The 24,300-nt window shown below is 44.8% G+C and overlaps 1 protein-coding gene across 4 annotated transcripts in view; it reads right to left on the bottom strand.

Moving 5' to 3' along the window:
• Positions 1–24,300, bottom strand: part of fbxw7 (F-box and WD repeat domain containing 7) — a 269,250-nt gene that overhangs the window by 120,407 nt on the left and 124,543 nt on the right. Inside the window, exon 1 of one of the 4 annotated variants that reach the window (XM_080415340.1) lies at positions 13,250–13,607. The exons of the other annotated variants lie outside the window; for them this stretch is intronic. Coding sequence (XP_080271466.1) covers positions 13,250–13,456 — 207 coding nt within the window. The 5' untranslated portion in view covers positions 13,457–13,607. Of the gene's footprint in view, positions 1–13,249; positions 13,608–24,300 lie in introns of those variants that run through there. 4 annotated transcript variants of the gene reach the window in all.

Here is a 24,300-nt window from a genome sequence, read left to right on the forward strand (position 1 = left end):
TGTTTTGTCACTCCAACCGTGGACACAGGCGACCTTCTTGTCCGAAGGGGTCAAGATAGGCGCTGTAGTTTCCTGGAAGGTGATAACCACGGACGCCAGCCTCTCAGGTTGGGGGGCTGTCCACGAAGGCTACTCAGCCCGGGGGTTGTGGGACTCCTCCCAGAGCTCGAGTGGCCGAGCGGTCTACTTTTTGCCTTTCCACCCCTGGGTCTGATCCGTCCAACGTTGGAGAGGATCAGGACCCGGGGTGGGATGGTTCTGCTGGTAGCACCAGCATGGGGCACGTGGAGGACGGAGATCTTTCCCCTCCTCTACGACGAGCCGTGGCCTCTCCCCCTGCTCAGAGACCTTCTGAGGCAAGGCTCTGGATCTGTGGGTTTACCCCGTGAAAGGTCGAGTCTAAACTCGCAAGGCCTGCCCCCTGCAGTGGTGGCCACTATACAGGGGGCTAGGGCAAATTCTACCAGACGTTAGTACGACGTTAGGTGGAATTTGTTTGAGACCTGGTGCCTGGAGCAATCACCTCCGGTGGTGGCTTTTCAGGCCCCTGTGAGAAGCATTCTGATCTACCTGCAGGACAGATTGGATCATGATTTGGCTTTCTCCACCATCAAGGTGTACCTGGCTGCCATCACCGCCTGCCACGATGGGTTCGATGGCCAGTCGGTGGCCAAGCACTCGCTGGTGCGACGGTTTATGGCCGGCGCCAAGCGTGCTAGGCCAGTGAACAGACCTTTGTTCCCTAAGTGGGACCTGACTGTGGTGCTGGACGCACTGTGTCGGCCCCCCTTTGAGCCTCTTGAAACGTTAGATCTGAAGATCGTGAGTTTCAAGACGGTGCTTCTGGTGGCCCTTTGCACGGCGAAACGCGTCAGTGACATGCAAGCGCTCTCTGTGAGCGAGGACTGCATGTGGTTTTCAGACGACGGCAAGAGGGTTTTGCTGAAACCTAACTTGACGTTTGTGTCTAAGACCGGCGCGGTTGCCCAGGCCCCAGTAGAACTGGGGGCCTTCCATCCTCCACCGTTCATTTCGGCGGAGGACAGACGGTTGCACTGTCTCTGTCCAGTGAGGGCCTTAAGGCTCTACTGTCAGAGGACGGCGGCCAATCGTGAGTCATCTCAGCTTTTCGTCTCCTTTGACCGGGGTCAGAGGAAGGCGGTGGCTAGACCGACTGTCCAGATGGATCGTGGAGGCGATTCGGTTGGCATATGTGAGTAGTGGTGCCGCTGTCCTGTTGGGACTGAGGGCCCACTCTACTCTGAGTGTAGCTGCATCTTGGGCCCTTTACAAAGGGGTGTCAATGCAGGAGATATGCTCTGCCGCTGACTGGTCGTCACCTTTGACCTTTGCATCTTTCTACAGCCTGGACGTGGCGGCATCTGAGATGGCGCGCACAATCCTGGGTGTAGGAGCTGGCTCAAGCTAGGTGAACACATGCCTAAGGGCATGTGGTTTCTTCCTACTTGTGGGCAGCAGCCGGATCAGGCCAGGGAATGCAAGACATGCCTGGGGGCATGTTCTCTCTCTCTGCCTGGCTGGCCCCTCAAGCCCTCTCTGGACCTGCTAGGCAGGGTCCGAGAGGAGGAGGCCTTGGTTTCTCTGTCACAAGCCGGTCAGACCAGGGTCTGTCTGGGCTGGTGACTAGGGAAATCCTTTTGCTTCCTGACCCACAGGGTCTGGGTTGCCTGGGGGCCATGGTCCTGCCAAGGGCAGGACCTGCGGCCTTGGGCAAGCATTTGGGTAGGGTTGGTTAAACATGGGCTCCCCCGGGGGACGTTTACTGTATGTGTCCCATAGTAAGTACCTTACGAAGCTATGCATTAATAACCCTAGGTTACGTATGTAACCCAGGTTTTATTAATAGCGTAAGTAAGGTACTTACGTTTTTAACCCCCTCTGTGCGCAGTGTGGCGTGCAGAGTGGAAGGTTTCAGAGGGCGAGTCCATGTGACGCAATGGTATTTATACCCCCACCGGTCGCCAGTGTTTTGCGTCACACAACCCTATCCAATAGGAATTGGAATTCGGGAGTCCAGTGTGTGCTCTGTGTGATCGCCAGGGGGCGATGATATCCAAAACCTAGGGTTACGACACCAAAACCAACTTTCTAGGTTGAATGGTAATTGAGATATAGACATTTTAAGCTCCTGGCAACCATCTTGGATGCCATCTTGAAAATTATGCCTTTCTGCTAAGTATATTTTCCTGGATATTTGGGATGTTCTCAAGCATGCCTAAAGGTACCAGAATCAATTGAAAACCCTTTTGTATCAATGTTTAGGGAGGTTTAGTGGTACTCTTTCTTATATGCCTATTGACCGGTCTATTTCTCATAAAAAGTGCTTGTTTAAGATAAGGCTGAAAATGACCACCTCAGAATGAAATACTATGGGTAAATTATACATTTCCTGAATCCTTAGGGTCATGTCAGTATTCCAGTTGTTGTGTTTTGTGTCTCTGATGTTTCTTGATGCCACAGAACTAAAAGAAAATATATGGTTTAGGCGGAAATTGTGAGAAAAAAAAGGTTATTAAAGGTTTGAAGAGCTCCAGTGACCACTGTACTTATCATACATAGTCACCAAAGGGCTTGAATGAAAGCTCAAAGTGTCCCCTTAAAAATGATACCAAACATAAAATATAAAACATTGTAATATGTCCTGAACGTGAGCCAATACCAAGATATGCACATGTGTCTAAAATGCCATTTTTCAATGGGGGGTGGTAACTTTAGCAGCTGATAACCCCAATTTAGCTGGGCCTCAGGAAGGTCTATCATACAAAAATAATATCTAGGGATGTATAGGAATAAAAAAATCCCAACTAGAATTTGCCATCCCAGGTGGTACCGATATGTGAGATTTTGGGGTTTGGCCCAAGGACTATTTGTACTTCCAAAAGATCCATATTTGGGTCTATTAATGCTGTGCTGGAACTGCACTCTAGCGCAGAGAGAGAGGGCTCTGCGACGGGTGGGCGAGCTACCGCGTGCCAGGAAAGGGGCTTGGCATCCGGATGAGCCAGCCTCACTAGAGTGAGTCCTTGACCATGAGAATATTTTCAAACCAAAGTCGTTGCCTGAGAAATGTCTCTCCCGTCTCCCTCTACTTCCCCTCTGCTAGGTGAACATCCGTGGAGCGGGGGGGCCCCCCAGTACAGTACACAACACAGGCAGGGGGAGGACCACACACTGAGACCCGAGGCAGCCAGGAGAGGGTTATACACAGATTAAACAAACTATGCAGACAGCCGCATCAATTACAGCCCGCTCAAAAACTATCCATTCACTATGGCTGTGCCTCCACTGCTGCCACTGATGAGCCAATTACAGCCAGGCAAGTGGGGCCTTGTGAAAGGCAAAGGGAAAGGGTGGCTTATTGAAGAGGGTGTTTGCAGGCAAAATACTAAGGGCTGGGGGAAGTGGAGCAGACACACACACACACAATGTTTAAGCAGCTCACATTTCTGGAAGGAAGAATCACAGCCAGGGAAGGCTATTTTGTGCAGAGATAATTACACCAAAGGGAACCAGCATGGAAAATCGATGAGGGGAGGGGGAGGAAAAAAAGAAATTGTTTTCGGGCATGCCTTGACGCCGTCAAATCAAGGCCACTGGGTCTCAAAAAAAAAGAAAGATGTATCCTGCCCATGCACGTTTTTTTTTCCTAACCACATAAAAGGTATCTATACTCTATAGGATGTGTATAGCCTATATACAGTAGTACCCGGTTCGCCGGTTCCCTGGAAACCATTGATGTATAAACAAACTGTGTGTGTGTGTGTGTGTGTGTGTGTGTGTGTATGAGGGGGGCTCGGGGTTTACAGCTCCAAGAGACACCCAGACACAAACACACAAACACAACGCCCAAATATCCCAAACCTGTCAGTGCAGCTCAGACATGCTGTGCTGTGGATGCAGAAAAGCGGGGCGGGGCTGCGATTTTTCAAGCACAGCACGGCCCGCCGAGACTTCAAAAACATCTCAGCAAAGACACCGTCTACACGACGAGAAATACCCAGTGAGAATACCCAGGTGAAACTAAAAAGAGCCAGCCAGTTTAATGCATGTGCTCGCTGCAATCTGTATGGTGATGGTTGGGGCTGAGAAGAATGAGAAGAGCATGAGAGGAAGAAACAGACAGAGAGAGACCAATGTTGTAGGGCAGCAACTACAAATTATTATCTTCTAATTCTATCGATTACTTTTCAGATTAAATCGATGAATCAAGAAGAATTTTATAATTATATATATATATGTATATATAATTATTATATATTTTTTTAGGATATAGATATGAACAAATCAAGTAACAAAACAAGCATTAGAGCTCATAGATTGGCTGTCTTTACTGGTTTTGAATTTGTTTTACATTTTTTGGAAACTTTACGCATATAGGGAGCCCAAAACAGGGGGGTATTATTATTTAATTAACACATTAAGACCTGAGGCCGATTCTAAAAATGTTTTCTAAATGCTAACATTTTGAAAAAAAATACGAAAAATTAATTTTCACGATTTTTCTAAAATAGCAGATCTACAAGCTCATAGCACGGCACTCGGTGCCGCGCTATGAGCTTGTATATCTGCTATTTTTTAATAGTCAAAGAAATCTATCATCGATTTATTTATTGTATTCGTTTTGCACTGTTGTTCATCTTCATTTACATGGCGATGCTTCAGTTGCCATGACACATTCCTGAGGGGTACAATGTGTCTTAGCCCCCCCTCCATCCAGCCTAGTGGGAAATGTCAGTGCCTTCAGGCTGCCCTGTGGCAGGTGGGTCAGCCCCGAGCCCAGCGCTTACGGCGCATGCTCAGTTCTGTCTCGCTGCAACGCAAGTATAAATGATCCCGTACCACCACCCAGCTCTCGACTCCAGAGGTATTTAAGATACAGTATACGTCTCGGGTTTGTTGCTCGCGCGCTGAAGACGCCTGCTCGTATCGTTGCTTCATCAATGACATGCTGACATTATTAACGACTCAGTCGAAAGTCAAACTGGAAAAGCTATATGAAGGGAGTAGATGCATACTGTAAATACTTCCAAAAGGCCAATGTGATCTCAGTATATCGAATAGAGCCACCAAACTAGAGTTACAGTAAGTTGCAGCTGGCCAATAGCTTCCTCGACTAACCCGATAAAAGTACAGGAAAATATCAGACGGGATACCCAGGTCGACTAGCAACTGTGGCTAGCATACACGCCACTTACAGGAACTCTCATCTTAAAAGTGCTGTAGTTATGTCTTCTTTTGAACGGGTGGCGGCGTTAACCCATTAAGGCCTGAGGTTCCGATTCTACAAAATGTCTTCTAAATCTGAACTGTTTTTTGAAAAAACTTATGTTGCCATGTCAGTGGTTCTCAAACTTTTTCATGTCAAGGACCCCCAAAATTATATGCATTTGGCCACGGACCCCCATCTCAAAATATGTTGTTCCAGGGACCCCCAGAAGCAAAGATTTGAGTTATAAATGTTCGCTTAAAAATATATATATATTCAAAGATTTGCTAAATAAATCTAGATTTTTCAAAAATAGCAGATATACAAGCTCGTAGCGCGGCACTCGGTGCCGCGCTATGAGCTTGTATATCTGCTATTTTTGAATAGCCCAAAGTGTAAAATAATGCTTTTTTAGCTCAAATCAAAAAGTGACACAGATGCGTTCCAGGTCTTAATGGGTTAAGAGAACAGTACGGCGTATATGGGTACTCGTTAGCTAGCTAGCTAGATAGCAGCAGGCTGTGGATGCGTATGCCTCGCTCTGGAATGGGCCCTTGCTGCTCAGAATAGCCGGTGGCAGATGCCTTCCTCCCCTCTGTGTTATTTGGAGTCCAAGGGCAATGGAATCCTGCTCTCGCAGGGGCACAGAGGTGGAGCGTTTTGCTTGCTTCAGGACAGAGGGAGGGAAGGAAGGAAGGAGTGGAGGAGGAGGGGGTGGAGGAGGAGGAGGAGGAGGAGGTGCGAGCTGGACAAACGCATCAGCTGCCAACCCCATGGTTTTGGCATGGTGGCAGACTGCTTGCGTATACATTAACCCATTAAGACCTGGAACTGTGTCATTTTTTGATTTGAGCTAAAAAGCATTATTTGACACTTTGGGCTATTCAAAAATAGCAGATGTACAAGCTCATAGCGCGGCACCGAGTGCCACGCTACGAGCTTGTAGATCTTATATTACTGAAAAATCGTGAAAATGTGCGCAAATCTTTGAATATATATATTTTTAAAGCAAACATTTTTAACTCAAATCTTTGCTTCTGGGGGGGGGGGTCCCTGGAACAAAATATTTTGATGGGGGTCCGTGGCCAAATATATATCATTTTGGGGGTCCTTCACATGAAAAAGATTGAGCATCACTGATATAGAAACATACGTTTTTCAGAATACTGAGATTTAGGAGACATGTAGAATCGGCTTCAGGTCTCAATGGGTTAACCTATGTATGATTGATATCGGGTCAAAGCAATAGGTGAATAGGTTGAGGCGGCACCATGGGATGAGGTACATATAGGTACATAGCCGGCCACCAGGTTGTGCAGGAACGATGAAAATGATTTCCGTTAAATCAGCACTTATAAAAAAACTATCTTTGGGCTTGAAGGTGAGTCAGCTGTCAGCTGCTGAAGCCATACCACGGAGGGGCGTGTGTGTGACTGTGTGTGTGTGTGTGTGTGGGTGTGTGTGTGTGTGTGTGTGTGTGTGTGTGCCTGCGGTGGGTGAGGCCGTTAAGATCACCAAGTTCAGCCTGTCAGATCATCATGCTCAGCCCTGTAAACTCTGCGCTGTGTCATTGCGCCGCAGGAAGTCAAGTTAAAAACAAGCCCCCGGGACTGTTAAATGCTCTTTAAACACGGCCCCGGCTTGGCAGGACGGGAGACGGACGATTGACTGCTTATGGACCTCTGGACTGACATGCTAATGTGTTGTTGGGGGAGGAGGGTGAGGGACAATGTCAGAAAGGAGGGGAAAAAAGTACAAAGACCACAAACTTTTAACGACGCGCAAACAAAGCCTTCCAACGATTTCTTGTCAGGGGCAAGACACGCCGTCAACATCCAGCTCCACAACAGTGACTTGCACTTTATTGCATCAGGGTGACAGAATCAAAGAGGAGAACACTTCAAAGACAGTCACAAGACTTGTTGCCTTGTCCTGTGTCTCTTGAGAGAGAGAGAGAGTTCAGCGTGCAAGGGCCCTGGTTGTATGCATTTGGAGGCCAAAGAAGCATGGAAGTGGCTTTTTAGAAGCCCGGGGAAGATTGCTGCTGGTGCTGGAGCAGCATGACTATAAGGAATGTTCCCCATTCCCTTTACCTGCCTTTATCTGTAGAGAGCCACTCATTTAACACAGGGTGCTGCCTGCCCTTCTAGCCCAAAGCCAGCTTTATCTGAGGCGATATGCTGCAGGCTACAAGAACTTGAGTTTATCCCCTAAAATGTTGAGAACTTATTCACTGTGCAGCCTGGAGGAGACTGAGTAGAAGAAGTTAGAAGTGAATTCACTCCTATTGCATTGATTTCCATTGGCCCAAGCTGTAAAGAGCTTATTTTTTCTGCATCAGTGAAGAGTGTATTGCAAGGGGAAAATGGCAATATTTTGAATTGACTGGATTTGCTGTTTCTACAGCAACAGGAGGAGTCAACAGAACAACATTTAAAAAAAAGCTTCAGGTTTCACATGGCCCTGAGAATGAGACCAACGTGCTCATTTTGTGCATCTTCAGAATATGACAAGCAGCCAGACAAAAGCTGCACCTCTGCGTCACCATCGTGCATAAAGAAAAGAGCCAGATATGCTGAGAGGTGAAATTAAACTTTTGGCACTTGAAAAATAAAGTCTTAGAAATGGGCAACTATTTAAGAGTCGAGAAGTTGTTTATTGAAATACGAGCAGACTGGTTGACGCACGCAAGCAGAGACAGCTATCAAACACCCAGCCTGCTTTTAGCAGCATCAGATCGTCATGTCATATCACCCTGTTTGTCATTCACACTGCCAGGCAGCATACTGCCTCGGTTAAAGTGCAAACACTTCATATGTTTTCCTCAACCGAAATAGGCCAACGCACAGAGAGACAAAGAATACAAATCATATCAGCTACTGTATGAAACTGAAAAACCTGAGCCAGAATATTAGGAATATGACACTTATGCCAAACAGTAAAACCGAGGTAAGAACATTACAATAAAAGCAGAGCGAGCGACGTGGATTTAACTGGAAAGGACAGGGTTATTTTGCACCTTCTCGAGCCTTTACATGAGCAATTACGGGGCTAAATTATTCTTCATAAGCACACTTTCTACAGTCTTCAACCAACTCATTAACCAACAAAATGTGTCTCACTCCTATAGTGACTTCAATCAAAATGTACAGTAATTCAAGGCCTGTGAAAATACACAGATATACAGACCCCCAAAGGCTGGAATGGTTGTATGAATATGCGGTGCACAAACAGAGGGAAACACAGAACAAGACAAAACGGATAAGACCAAACAAACGGGTGTGAGTTTGCGAAAGGAAAGGCTCAAGCAGCATATGTCCCTTGCCGATAGCTGTTTATATGCACATAGCTGCAATGGGCAGGTCCAGATCACCTTACTGTGAAGCAGCAAGGCGGGCACCAGGGAGGAGGGGTGGCTGGGGAAAAGTAATACCCCCCCTCCTCCTGTTAATGTCCCGGTGCTCCACATGGCTGTGTCTACTCTACAGCCAACAGCTGGATGCCCATTCTGGCTCTGGGAAATAGGGTGGTTTCTCTTGGCACCGTTTAATTGGGAATGTAACACAGGTTCAGAGCTATTTTTAATCAGTAGAACACAAGTGTGTGGGGGGGGGGGGGGTATATCTCACTGGAGATGTCTTGAGATATAAAGAGGGTGAGACTAAGATTTCCTCAGACGCGGACCTCGTGTCTGTGTTGGCCCAATGGGACCGCTCATTCAGCACGGGCGCAACGGGACAGAAAATGGCCTAGGGGCTTATTAAATTATCCGTTATTGGCAGTCCTAACGCCGAAAAATAACCAACATCTTAACGAGGATGTGACACGACTGGGGGAGGCGCTTCAAGTATGGGAAAAATGCGTGTGCACAGCTTCGTGGATCGTGTGGAATGAGCTCCTTCTGAAGCAACAGGTCCAGCAGACTTAAGCAGCGCTAGCTAGTCCCCGCGGGGGCCCCGAGAAATCCCAGCTATGCCATTCAGAGGAGCCCAGCTGCCAGGACCCACCACACTACCCACGTGGCGCGCCGCGCACCATCAGGAGTAACAACCTCATAAACGGGCCCATGTGGGATCTGCCGTTTAGTTCAGCGGCTGTGGAGCGGCCCAAATGCGCGTTTTTTCATACGGATAGTCTATTAAGGAATGTGTGGGAGGTCGAGGTCGAGGACTGTTCTGCAACGTTTCAATCTCCAGTGAGAGAGGGGTGTGGAACAAGATCATCCATCTTCAAGCATCACAGCTGCTGGCATACTAATAGGCAATTTTAACACCTTTGCTCACGGGGATTAAACCATGCCTGGCCACTGTAGTAGTATATATAATCCCCAATCGTGGTTTTCTTTTTCTCCCAAATACAGTCCACCCAATTACTGCCAAGAGGTTGCCAGAGACGACAGCTTTATGCAGCGATTTTCCCTTGTTCCATGGTGACATGAGTGGCCTGTTTCATGGTAGCGACTTTTAGATCGCGGGTAGCCCGGAAGCCATTTGAACATTTCAAATTCAGTTCATGACATGAAAAAGTAATCAGGGCCTTTTTGCGGATAATGAGCTTTAAAATCACGACCCTAAAATTATATTAAAGCCGGGTGTGGCTGGAGTTAGGCTTCACGACAAAGCAGAACCCTTACAACCATATATAAAAAAGTAAGGAGTGAATTAAGTTGAGGCAGTGATTTAACCCTATGTCACCAAATGTATCATATATGATACACACATTACACTGATTTTTTTATAAATCAGTGAAATGAATACTTGGACCAAGAACCTGTTGTATCATATCTGACACATCCCCACTTCCCCCTGGACCATACCATTTGCACTGCAGGTAGTTACAGAGCCTCAGGTGGTCTGACCCAAAATGGCTGCCATCAACTAAACAGGAGAGGTTGATGCACTACTAACAAACAATTATTTTTTAAGCAGTTCGGGTACGTTTTCCTAGTATATCTTTACTAATATTTTGAAATAAGTGTTGGATAACTTGAATGCACTTATGAGCTCTCAAAATTTAGCATTTGAGTTTGTTTTTTATGATGTCAAAAGTGTTTGTATCATATTTGATACTACAGGTCTATAGTCCTTTATGATTTGTATCATATTTGATACTACAGGTCTAAAATAAATGTTTTTGTAATGTTAAAACCGACTTGATTTTTAAAATTAAAAATTTTATCCCACGATTTTGTAACCCTATTTTTTACACCCAGTGCCAATCTCTATGTAATCCTGGGCACTACACTCCCTCTGCCAACCTAGGGAGGCCAGGGCCGAGCTCATGCCTCCTTCAATGCATGAGAGCTAACTGACCTTCTTATCACCTGACAGGGGAGAGTTTCCCTGGTTGGACGTAGCACGTGGAAGGAACACGTTATTCCAACCAGTTCCTTTCCCCTCCATCAGGCGCCCCGGCTGGCCAGGGGGGAGGCAGTAAAAAAAAAAAAACGACTTGAAATACCCCTTTTAATACCCCTTGTATCAAATATGATACAACAAATAAATGATACAAAGGAATGTTAAAAAAAATAAAACAAAATCAAAAATGTTTTAAGACCCAATAAAGTGTCCCTTTTCAAAATGTTGGAATTTTCTGACCTTTCCTTCATAGTTCAGGTTCTAGAGGGTTAATTGCGCGATACAGGCCAACAGGAGGGCATACTGTTCACACATTCGCAATCCTTTTCACACCACTGTATTTATACTGAAATGCTGAGTTAAGCTACATGGATCCTATGGCCTTAGAACGGGGAGAACACAAAACACCACATTACACAAACTTGTAGATGGGCAATTTTGCAGAATGTTTGCCCACTACATGGCATGCTTAAAATAGGGACGCTAGGGTTCATGTGGGTGAACACCCAGCCTTGGGCTTTGATCACCACCACCTGGCTCACTGGCCCACATTTGGGTCCTCACCGCACCATCGCGTAACACAGAGGAGACATGTTAGTTAGACCATCCCATTGGACAGCTATTTAAACCAGGGTGGCTTGGCCACAATAGTGAATTATCTTGGCATCGCCCCGTCACAATCCCCTCCTCTGCTCAGCCTTTGAACTCGTGTCTGACACATAAACAGCGCTAATGAAGAGTGAATTATCATTCTGATCCCTTTGTCTCCGTGCTATACTTTGCCCAGTGGTTTGGCTTTGATGTGAGAGGAAGGCAGAAGAGGTGGAGGAGGAGGGTGGGAGAGGACAGCCGTCGTAACCGACCAGGCCTGATTTCCAATTCCATCTTCAGGCACAGCCCTTGCCCCTCAAACTCCCCTGCTGAGAGATCCAAGCTACTGTCTGTAACTTCAGCAGATCATATTTTAAAACCACCGGATTACTGTCCTGCTCCTCCTCCTGTCCACTGCGATAAAAGCTGTCAGTACCACCGGTTGCCCAATGCACAAGGCTGCTTCTTTAAGGGTAATGTCTTATTTAAGGTCAAATCTTGGTCAGCTGAATGCAGGTTTCCTCCGCACACTCAACACCCAGCTATAATGCGGCAATGAAACGCCTTTTAAAAAGTACAGCGATTTTAATATAACGTTAGTAAGATCACGACCACATCACGCAATCTAACTGGGATTCTTAACAGCTCGTTGTTCTGCTAGTCCCAACACATCGAACGAGGACATTGCCTAAGTCAAGTTTTGTAGAAAGGTGAACTAACTTAAATAACATCCCTATGGTCCTGGTGTACTAAGCTATAGGACAGCTGTCCAAGTATAATGTTGCATCACATAACATTGCCTTGTCCTGAACTCCAGACCCTGATAATTGTTGATCAGATATTTAATATCCTTCCAAAGAGAGGAAAGAGTACATCTAATGAATGAGACGATAAACTTACAGCACAAAGCACCTTTCCATACCTTACAGTAACACGCTGCGATTCAAAAGGTTAAAAAGCCTCAGAGTACAAGGTATATTTACATGGTGGATACTGCAACCAGACTGAATCCAAATCTGATCATTTCTCCAATCGGTACATTTTCTTGCCACAGCCTCAAAAACCTCAACTAAAAATAGGCCTTTCGCTGGGGGCCTTTTTAAGGTCACGGCTTGGGGGTCCTGAGGGCTGCTGTGTGTGAGGCAGCAGCAGGCAAACGTTTTGCCCGTGAGCGCATGGACCAAAACACAACATTACTATTCAACAAACTGTAGCACGTCAGACAAAATGACGAGATAAAATAACCATGTTGTTATTGCTACTAATACTGTAGATGGAAAATCATTTTAAATTATTCAACTTAAAATAAATGTGAAAATGTATTAACCACTCAAACTCATTTAAAACAGCATGCAGTCTTACATCCTCGTATTTATCTCAAACCATTCAATTCAAACAATAAATGCATTACTGTCTTCTAACGTGGCAGGGCTAATTTTCAGCATATTATGTAAAGAGAACAAGGGGCTGTTGCTAACCTTCAAACCGGAGCATGACCGTTGCCGTAGGTGTTGAATTACGAAATTAATTCAAACTCAACAAAACAGTGAATTTTTTAAAAGGATATTTAAGATTCAGGGCCTATGAACGGAGGAGAAACGTCTTGAGAAAAGCAAACAGGCTGAGTGTCAAAGAGGTCGTTGTTCTTTTCACAACAGCCTCCTCCAATGTTCTTCTTTTTTGGACACTACGCAAAGGACCAAAGAAAACTGAACTGTGAGCGGCTTTTGTAAAGATACCGAAAAAAGTGAACTTAACTGGAACAATAAAAATAGCCGAGCAAGTATAGCGCTCTACAGGGGGCGTGAAACAAACTGGCATCTTGATGAACTACCACTAATGCGGAGTTCAAAGTCACCACTGAAGAGCAAACTAAGGTAACTAAGGCCTAAGTTATGGTCCATAGAATAACAGTGTTGCTTGCCGATAAGAACTGGGCAACAAGTGGTTAGCTTGAAACGGTAGTTGTCGGCAAGAAACACCGCTGTGCGATGGAACATAATAAATGCGATGCAATATGAAATTAAGCAAAAAGGTGAATAGGTCGGACGAGATGGCAAGCACACTGACTCACCCGCCTGCGACAGAATGGTAAGCCCTGAGTAATGATGTTGATGCTGAATATCTTGAGCACTTTCTGGGGCGGCAAGACCTCCTTGGCCACATCCAGGGGGTCCGCCAGGTCCAGCGGGGGGGCCTTGGGGGCCTTCTCCGCCTTTGGCGTCTTTTTTTTTGCGCCGGCGGAGGACGCGAAACGGGGTATGGGGCAATGCCGCAGCATCGCGAACGGAGAAAAAGGAATGGTGCGGAACTACTGGGTCATAGCCCTAAAAAGAGACGGGTCAGAACGGCGGGTCAGTTAATGTCACCGAGCTGACCAGCTCTCTTGTCGCAGTACGGTTTCCTGGACGTTGGTCGGGACCTGTCAGTGCAGTCCTGCTCTCATGACTGTCCACTCAGAACTCGCTGCCCCGCAGGCCTGCTCCTTTTAAAATATCTCCAGGGTGTGAGGTCACCGTTGCGCACCCTGCCAGCCAGAGAGCAGCAGCTGCTGTCAGGGGCTTGGAAGGGAAGGGGAGGACGGACCCGCCCAGCTTGCCAGCCACCCCCGCATGGAACCCTCCCTTTCTGCCAACTCACAGACAGACAACCACCACCGCCACTATACCCCGAGCCAGTCACCGTGGAATCTGCTCTCGTGACCCCACGGAAGGTGGAATGTGTACCAACAGTCGTCCGACATGGCACATGTGTGTGTGTGCGGAGCCCCCCGGAGCTTCCTCATCGCTGTCATTCTCTGACCCCCCCCCCCCCCTATAAACCCCTGACCCCCCCCCCCCGGCTTCTGATCCTCCCAACTTGCCGGAGAGAGGAATCAGCTGTTTCAGGCAGCAGTGCGGAACATCGGCGATGCCCTGAGTTAAAGCTTACCCCTCAGACAGAAACCGTAATCATCTGCATACAATGCAACAAACCGAAAAAAACTGCATATTCTCATTTGTCTGACTAGGGTTTTCTTAACCCGTTTAGACCTGAGGTTCCAATTCTACAAATGTCTGTTTTCTGAAAAACGCATGTTTCTATATCAGTGGTGCTCAAACTTTTTCATATCAAGGACCCCCAATATGATATGTATTTGGCCGCGGACCCCCATCTCAAAACATGTTGTTCCAGGGACCCCCAGAAGCAAAGATTTGAGTTAAAAATGTTGTTTCAAAAATAAATATATTCAAAGATTTGCACAAATTTTCACGATTAAAACAAAATAGCAGATCTACAAGCTCGTAGTGCGGCACTCGGTGCCGCGCTATGAGCTTGTATATCTGCTATTTTTGAAAAATCGTGAAAATGTGTGCAAATCTTTGAATCTAAAATGACGCAGATGCGTTCCCGGTCTTAATGGGTTAAAGCTTTTGAGTATCGACTGGTCCAAGGATAACTTTCGCTGTGTCCTCCATTCGCCGAGGTGTTAAGGAATCCCAATAACGTCGTCTATGTGAGGGAAGTGGCTGAAGGATATTTCAGGAGTCCCATCACAGTTGGTCGGTATTAGTATGTGTGACACATTCACTTCAACAAGGGCTTCATTTGGCCCGCTGTCAGCGAGGATGGTTGTTTTTCCCCCTCTTTATAAACTGGAGTAGCGCGGGGTCGACCCTTTTCCCCATGTTGTTGGCTGTCAGGTGTTTGACTTGTCTAAAGAGGCCTAAACTATCCCGACACTTCTGACAGAAAGCACACAACGGACAACGGATTGGGAAAGTTTGCCTCGATGCGGGTCTTTCAGAATGAAGTTAAAATGCATGCCACAAGGACGTGAAGACCTCGGTCTAGCAGGGATTCAAAGTCAAAGAGACACAGGACAGAGCTGTAAAGTACTGTAGATCCTTCCAGCTCGGCAGGAAAACTTATATCTACCCGACGACAGGGCGCGCTCACTGTCCCTGTGTGCTGCCCTTTCCCAGTCATTAAACATTTAACACAAAGCAAAGCCCTGGTCTTCTCGAACAAGGCGATGCCTATTCTCTTGTTGTTGTTTTGCTTCTGAGGTGAGAAAAACATATGAATAATTCACAAGAACGATGAAATCAATCATCTACTGGAGCACTAGAGTTATTAGTGAATCACATCTTTGTTACGTTAATACGTTTAGGGGTGGAAAAGTTAATCGAACTAATACATTTCATTGTATATATAAAAAATAAAATAAATGATAGTTAATAAAAACCTGCTCAACAGCGTTTCAAACAAGATATGTATCTAATTTAATAAACACATTACAGGAAGAACCACCCTACAGATGTTTTGGACCCCATGGCCTTTCCCCTGGCACCTTTTTCTTTTATTTTACTAACGTTCAGAATAAAAGGGCTATTTAATATGGACCAGGCCTGGCCCATGGCAGGACACCAATACAATAGCCCTGTCAAACACTATACCGGATTGTCTACCTCGTTAGCAACTAACTACATCTCGTATAAATCAGTGATCACGCACATTATCAGCTTATCATTCAAGCTACATAGAACTGCAGCAAAGACTTCAGAAACCCCCCCACCCCCAAACAGGGAGCCTTGCGCAGCATTCCACAAGACCCAAGGTTAAATCTGCTTACGTGTCTGAAATTCCTACCAATTACCTTGGGCTGATCATGTTATAGCGGCCTGAAGCAGAGTGCTGTGTCTATGTCACATAGCTCTGGTAGCCTGAGATTAGCTCTCACAGCTCATGTAACCTGGATATAGAAATGGGAGCTCCGGTTGAACTATGAGACATGTGGAAAAACAAGCAGGCCCTTTGCAGGTGTCTTGCCTGCTTGACATGGGTTCAACAAGTAACTGATCACCAATCAGTTTATCACCGGGATGAGATGATAAGATAAGGTAATGAAGGTAACTAGGGCTGCAACTATCAATTATCTTCTTAGCGATTATTCTGTTGATTACGTTTTTGATTCATCGTGTGTGAGGGTTTTTTGATAAAACTTTTATCATACATCAACGAAATGGACACAAAAAGTACGTAAGCCCTATTTTAAGCCTGTATCGTGCTAAATCAGTGAAAATAACCAATCTGCAAGCTCTGAACGTGTTGTGAGCTTGTAGATAACATAGTTTTGGATTTATAAAAAAACTAGTAGTATAAAACATAGTATGCATTTAAAAACGGGGGAAAACATTGAAAAATAATTTTAACAAATATATATATGTTCTTAATTGATTTAATCATCTTATCACTGATTAAATCAATCAGTTGGTTTAATTGTTGCACCCCTATACTGTAATAGAACCTGATGCACTTGTGCCAGTGATTGCAGTCACTGAACAGTTGTTCCTGCTCAACAGATGTCAACAACAGCACCTGCCGTCTAATGCACTTATTATAGCGAAGACGCTTCATTTCATTTTGTTTTGGAAAAAAGACAAGTGGTCCCAACGGTCAAATGATAGCTGGAAGATTCGCTAAAGCTTTATCACCTGCAGAGAATATGGTTCTTGCTCGTAAACAAAATGAAACAAAATGAAAGTTCATTAAAGTTTTGAAGAAGGGCTTTTCTCCAATTTAGTGATAATTCAAATTGATTAGCAGCACTATGGTGCTCGTGTGATAAAATATACACACTATAAGGTCCCAGGTTTAGGGTTATTGGAGGGATAAAACAGCAATTTTCTACCTTTTTCATTTCAAGGACCCGCACTTTGATATACATTTGATGTATGTTTTTTTTATCAATGGGACCCCAATCTACACTACAAAAGCATTAGTGGTAATTTAACTCTGAAAGTACAAATGGAATCAAATGTACCCTTACAGGTCTGATTGGTTCCGTTTGTACACTGTCTGAGTTACAGACCCGTAAGGGTCTTTTTTGGTTCCTAACTATCAACCAATTAGCTGGGGACCACCTGGAACCCCCTGAAGGACCCCTGACCCAATGCTGAGAACCAGTACAATAAAGGGTTAGTTGTATACATGTCGTTTGTTTGTTTTGTTTCCACATTTGTAATAATGATTATTTTTATAATTGCTGCCTCAATAAAAAAAAAAGAGGGAAAAAAGCTAATAGAAGGGGTTGAAAAAATGTCACTCGTTACCAAACTGAAGCACATGTTCCGGTTCAGCCGGGGAGGGGAGGTCACAGGGGTCACATTTGTTGTGGGAGAACCGTGAGACTGCTGCAGTGGAGGAGGTCAAGCATGTCTGGGCATGTTCCCCTTAACCCATTAAAGGGATAGTTCACCCAAATGATTGCTTTTTTCCTATCGATTAGTCACCCCATGGAGACTTGAATTAATGGGTATTTTTGTTGTTTTTGTCGCATTCCTAAGACAATAATTTGATGACCGGCAGTGGTTCCGGTAGGAGACACAAAGAGTCTCCTTTGTGTCTCCTACCGGTCCGCTGGTCATCAAATTATTGTCTTAGGAATGAAACAAAAACTAAAAAAATATCCATGAATTCAAGTCTCCATCGGGTGACTAATCGATAGAAAAAAAGCAATCATTTGGGTGAACTATCCCTTTAAGACCGGGAATGCATCTGTCATTTTGGATTTTAACCACTTTAACCATTATTCTATACTTTGGCTAGTCAATAATAGCAGATATACAAGCTCATAGCGCGCTATGAGCTTGTAGATCTGCTATTTTTTTTTTATCGTGATTTTTTTTTTGCAATATATATTTCTTTCTGCCCGACAGCAACAATATCAATATTGGAATATTCTTCACTCCCTCCCTAGTATCGGTATCGGCCCCATTACTCCAGCATTACTCTAGGCATAGCAGTCTGGTTGTTGTTATGCTGGCTGTTGTGCTTTCTGCCCGATTGGCTCCATCAAAATGATGGCATGCAGTATGAAGTGCTCCATACGGAGCCATTCAGCCTCCATTAAGAATGAGAAATTAAATACAAACGCACAAACAACAAAGACTCTCTCCGGCTCGTCTCTCTGTGGTACAATGTAGAACCAATACACACTGGTGGAGGAATGAAGCTCTATCCATGCCAACTCATCTCTCATAGTTTCAGGGCTCTGTGTGTGTGTGTGTGTGTGTGTGTGTGTGTGTGTGTGTGTGTGTGTGTGTGTGTGTGTGTGTGTGTGTGTGTGTGTGTGTGTGTGTGTGTGTGTGTACCCCTTCTGGGTCGTTCATTTTGGTGGCCGGTGGGAATATGTTTTTTTTTTCCCTTTTGGGAAATGTAGACTATCTGATATGATTGATAGTTATGTTTGATAATATATCTCCTTTCAACAATTTAATAAAACATTTATGTTAAAGGTAGGGTAAGTGATATTTTTGGGTTAAAACAAAAAGTATTTTGTTAAAAGGTTAAAGCACTATATTCTGATAGTAATCATTGCTATAAGAGTGTTTGTTCAGTAACAGGAGTCTCCATGTCTCTCCAGCTCTTTAATAAACAGAAAATACATTTTCTGGTAGGTGTCAAAATCTTAGCCAATCGGGAGAAAGTACCCATTTTTAAGCTTCAGTGTTCCAGTTCCAATTTTGTCTGCTCATTTCAATCACTTCCAATTCCACTTGTTTAATCTATATCCTGATTGAGTTCTCTATCCTAATTGGATAAAATTGGAAATGAAACCGAAACTGAAACGAAAATGCATTTTCTGTTTTATAAAGAGCTGGAGAGACAAGGAGACTCCTTTTACTGAACAAACACTCTATAGCAATGAGTACTATCAGAATATAGAGCTATTTAACACTTATTTTAACTCATTCACTGCCTAGAACGACTAAAACGACTTTTGTCCTTTAAGCCTCCACTGCCAAGAACGACTAAAACGACTTTTAATTTTTTCAAAAAAAAAAAAATTAAATTTTATTTATTTATTTAATTTTTAACCTAAAGACCAAGGAGATATGATTTGTTGAAGATCTAGACTCCCATCCACTTCCTTGTTAACTTAAAACTTAAACATTTTGTATCTTGGCTCCTGAGTACTTTTTTTTTCTATGAAAAATCTCTGGCAGTTTGTCAAACGCAAAAATAAAAAAGTTCTGGCAGTGAATGAGTTAACCAAAGAAAATCCCTTACCCTACCTTTAACCACATTAACCCTGGTGTTAATTTAAAAGAAAATCGACAACCTGATTTCTTGTACATCAAGCGACAAGTTTTGAGCTTGTATATCTGCTATTTTCGCAGGGCTTAAGTAGCAGGAAAAAAAGAAAAACATAATATATCTATCTCCCATCTCTTAGAAATCGAACCCTGCATACCATTTCAGGTACTGTATACACACACACACACACACACACACACACACACACACACACACACACACACACACACACTTTGACAAACTGCTTATTTGGGAGAATAATATCTTGTGGGAAGTCATTAAAATTGCAGGTAAACATTAATCATTCATATCTGAGGCTGCAATACAGTAGAGCGATACTGGACTAAAATCCAGTCCTCTGTGGTAAAAAAAAAAAAGGGATGATGGACAGGGGGCATAGAAAACGTGCTTGTCTTACAAACAATGGCTCCCATGCTGATGCAGACACGGTCAGCGTGTGGATAGACAACGTGTCCAAACATGCGGTCGCCCCCCAGGGGGTTAGAAAAACACTGCCTTGAAACACTGCTGCCCAGTGGGGTCTGAAATCTTGGCGTTGCCCCGAGCTATAACAATCTCAGGCTTTAGCTCGACAGTTATAAAGCCTGAGACACGTTCAATGTCAACACACATCAACTACTGGAACAGTGAGTTCTCAAACTTTTCCTAAGGACCCCTCTCGAACTCGTTTCAAGGAACCCCAGTCTGATATGCATTAGACCAGGGGTTCTCAAACTTTTTCATGTCAAGGACCCCCAAATTGACACTTATTAGCCCGCGTACCCCCATTTGAAAAGATATGCCAGGGACCCCCATAAGAGAAGATTTTTTTTACGGCTCTAGCAGTGATTCTCAACCATTTTAATTTCACCCCCAGTTTGACATGCATCTCTGGGACCCCAATTTATATAGTAAAATCAATGTTAATTTAACTCTGAGAGTGTACAAATGGAACCAAATGGACCCGTTCGGGTCCATTTGGTTCCATTTGTACACCCTCTGAGTTACAGACCCATAAGGGTCCATTTGGTTGCTAACTATTAATCATTTAGCTGGGGTACCCCGGGAACTCCCTCAAGGACCCCGGACCCCATTTTGAGAACCAATGCATTTGACCCAAATCTACGCTATAAAAATGCAATCCTCAGTGCAGATCTACAAGCTCACAACGCGTCGCGAGCTTGTAGATCTGCTATTTTCAAATAGCTGATGTATATGTTAAAGTGCTCATGTGGCCCATAGTCGCTTCTTTTGGGCTGCTTTTTCCTAGACCTGGTTGCTTGTTTCTCTCACAAAATCTGGCAACACTGCCTGGGACACAGCAGGGCCTTGTGGAGGGACAGCTGCCAACAACTTCCAACTCCCACAACCTGTGGATGCGGTCAGTATCAGACATCTGCCTCCCTCTGGTGCCTGGGACTGGAACTACAGCCCCGGGGTGCTGCAAATGTCACTCTTACTGTAATTATGACAAAAACCTGTGCTGTGACGAGACGTTTAGTGGAACTGCGATGGTTGTGATATATATATATCGGGGACAGTCCCACACAGCCATGTAGGCTTGACTCATGGTGAATACCGTCGCTGTCGAGCGGGAAACCTTGTAAGAGTTACGAATCAGGAAATGGGAAAAAAATTACCTGTGTTCCAATGGATCCAGTCAGTGTAGTTATTGTGTAGTCAAGTCACGAGCAATTAATACTTTTCATTGGTTCAATATTTCTAAAACCCACAGACTCACCGATCTACAAGCTCACAATTATGAGCTTGTAGATCTGCCATTTTCAAATAGCTGATGTATATGATAAAATGCTCATGTGGCCCATATCCTCGCTTCTTTTGGGCTGGTTTTCCTAGACCTGGTTGCTTGTTTCTCTCACAGAATCTGGCAACACTGTGCATGGGTATCAGGCCCTGTGTAAAAAAAACGACAGCTCTTATAAAGCCGCTCATTTGCTGCAGTGAGTTTGGAAGCTGGCAGTAAGTGTCCATTGTGTCTGTGCGAAGGGCCGGTGTTTCCATGAGAACAGGGTCTGTCGTCAGTCAGTGAGATGCCGGTAGGAGCTGACAGCGTGTCAACCTATTAGCCTCAGTCGGCGCGCGTGTGGGCGGACAAGGAACACAACAACCTACCGGACATCCGTGTGTGTGACTGAGCGTGCCCACTAACCCCCCCCCCCCCGGCCGCCGGATCTGTGCCATGTGTGTGTGTGACAGTGGGCGGCCAGCGTGCGTGCATGGGACTAGAGAGAGGACCACCTACTCAAGACCCTTTGCCTTTTACAGCAGGAGTCTTCAAACAGGGGGTCCGGGACTCCTAGGGGGGGCCGACAAATCTTTGTGTGACATGATAATTTTCTTTTTACATTCACCGCTTGAACCCTAGCGTCCCTACTCTGAGGAGAACTTGAGCCAAAAATAGCAGATCTACAAGCTCACAACGCCTCGCGCTGCGAGGCGTTGTGAGCTTGTAGATCGGCTATTTTTGGCAAAGAGGTTTGGTGTAGTGGGGAAAAAGAGCAGACCAAGTAAAAACAAAAAGTTTAATCTGAATGTATAGCCATTTATACAATATAGAGGGGGTCCCTGCTTCTTCTCTCTCTCAGCTAGGGGGTCTTTGGCCTGTGACCCCTGCTTTATAGTACACACAGTACAAACCATCCAGGATTATTTAAACCCGGATCTTCCCCACATAGAAGAGGCTAAAGTTCTACCGCTCAAGCAAGAGGCGGTCCCCCTCGTTGCCCCGTGGAGATGTTGTGCTTTTGAGCTTCAGACGGCCACTACTTGTCAACCAGTGGGTGTCCTAACCGACGCCCGGGTCCAAATTTCTCAAATCTAGGAGTAAGGAGACAAAACCTGCAACCACGGCAGATGTGCTAGTTATACTCTAATGCCATATAGAACTAACGTTTTATTCATTAAAATAAGTTCTGGATTGCAGCTTTATAACAAATGTAACATTTGTACCCTCTCTGAGCTACAAATGGATAAATTAACACTGAGAATGTTTACTGCGTACTTGGATCTCCCGACCATGTCATGTACACAGCTGTCACTGCCTTCAGATATTGTTCATGCCACGGCTATTTCACAGCGAAGCCCAAAAAAAACAACAACTTTGTTACCCTGACTGAACAGCCTCTAGTGCAGCGTGCACTCGTACACGAAAAAAGGCCTTCGTCCAACTCAATGGTAACAAACAACAACAGATCCGTAGAAAGAAGCCAGATGCTCTTGTTTCGAGGCAACACAAGGATTGCTTTCTTCTTCTTTTTTTTGTGCGGCTCTCTGGCGATAGAGCGATCACAGGAAGGCAGAGGAGAAGCAGAGGCAGAAATGATGTGTGTGTTGGCATGGTGACAGTAATGGCTTCCCCAAGGCCAAGCGAAGCGAGCGGCTTGGGGCAGGCGGAATGAAGATCTGCCTGCTCTGCCCCGGCCCACGGCCCCCCCGGGCGTCCAGCCGCTCGCTAGGAACTAAATGAAGGCCATTTTGAGCCGGGGCCACTCGTAATGAGGTGGGCCCCGCTGACGTGGACAGGCTGGAGACAGACGGTGTGACAAGGACGTCTGGGGGGCTGAGGTGGGAGCTAGACAGTGGTGTAAAGTAACTAAGTACATTTACTCAAGTACTGTACTTAAGTACCATTTTGAGGTACTTTTACTTTACTGGAGTATTTCCAATTGCGAATATTTTTTACTTCGACTCCACTACATCTCGTAGACAAATATTGTACTTTTACTCCACTACAATTATTTGAAAACTAGTTACTTTGCAGATATAAATTATTATGTTATAATAACACATACATTAACCATTTTAGCCCTATTTATACCTAGGCTATTTGAAAATAGCCGATCTACAAGATCACAACGCGTCGCATCGCGGCGCGTTGTGAACTTGTAAGATCTGCCATTTTCAAACATTTTAGTACTTTTACTTTTGGTACTTTAAGTATATTTTGATACCAATACATTTGTACTTTTACTCAAGTAAATTTAGAATTCCGGACTTCTACTTGTAACAGAGTACTTCTACAGTACGTTGCAGTATTGATACTTTTACTTAAGTAAAGTATTTAAGTACTTTTTCCACCACTGCTGAGGTGGGAGCTAGACGGGGGGGGGGCAATCCAAGCAGTAACGAGAGACGATGGAAAAAAAGAGAAATAGAGAGAGATATGAGTCGTTCCTCCAGATTCAGTTGTTTCCCAGCGGACGGATAGGGCCGCGTCGCCTCCTCTAGCCCTCGCCAAACAGATGGCTGCGTTGTGCGGTGGAAGTGGAAGGGTAATAATGATCATTTAACTGACTCTCAGTACCTCATCAATACATTTTCGAGGTGCTCTGGGATCAGCCCGGCTTCCCGGCAATATGTTGTGACAGGGGAGAGAAATGGAACGGAGGAATAGGGAGGGAGAGGAGGAGGGAGGACGACGAGTGAAAGGACAGATGTTGAGGAACGGTAACTTAAGCACATGAACCCTAGCGTCGCTGCTACTCGCTACACTGGGGGGGCAAACATTCGCAGGAAAATAGCAGATCTGAGCTTGTACTGTAGCGCGGCCATTTCTGTGAAAAACTATATTAATAAACTAGAAACATAATACACAACACAGTTTCGTTTTTCAGCCATTAACCCATTAAGACCTGAGGTCGATTCTACAAAATGTCTGTTTTTTTTTGTCTTCTAAAAACAGTTTTTTGAAGAAAAAAAACATATGTTACTATGTCAGTGGTTCTCAAACCTTTTCATGTCAAGGACCCCAAAATGTATATGTATTTGGCCAAGGACCCCCATCTCAAAATATTTCGTTCCAGGGACCCCCCCAGAAGCAAAGATTTGAGTAACAAATATTCGCTTGAAAAAAATATATATTCAAAGATTTGCACAAATTTGAACGATTTCTCAAAAATAGCAGATCTACAAGCTCATAGCGCGGCACTCGGTGCCGCGCTATGAGCTTGTAGATCTGCTATTTTTGAATAGCCAAAGTGTAAAATAATGCTTTTTTAGCTCAAATCTAAAAATCATATAACT

This window comes from Gymnoscopelus braueri (assembly GCF_963280865.1).
Source record: "Gymnoscopelus braueri genome assembly, chromosome: 2".
NCBI lineage: Eukaryota > Metazoa > Chordata > Actinopteri > Myctophiformes > Myctophidae > Gymnoscopelus > Gymnoscopelus braueri.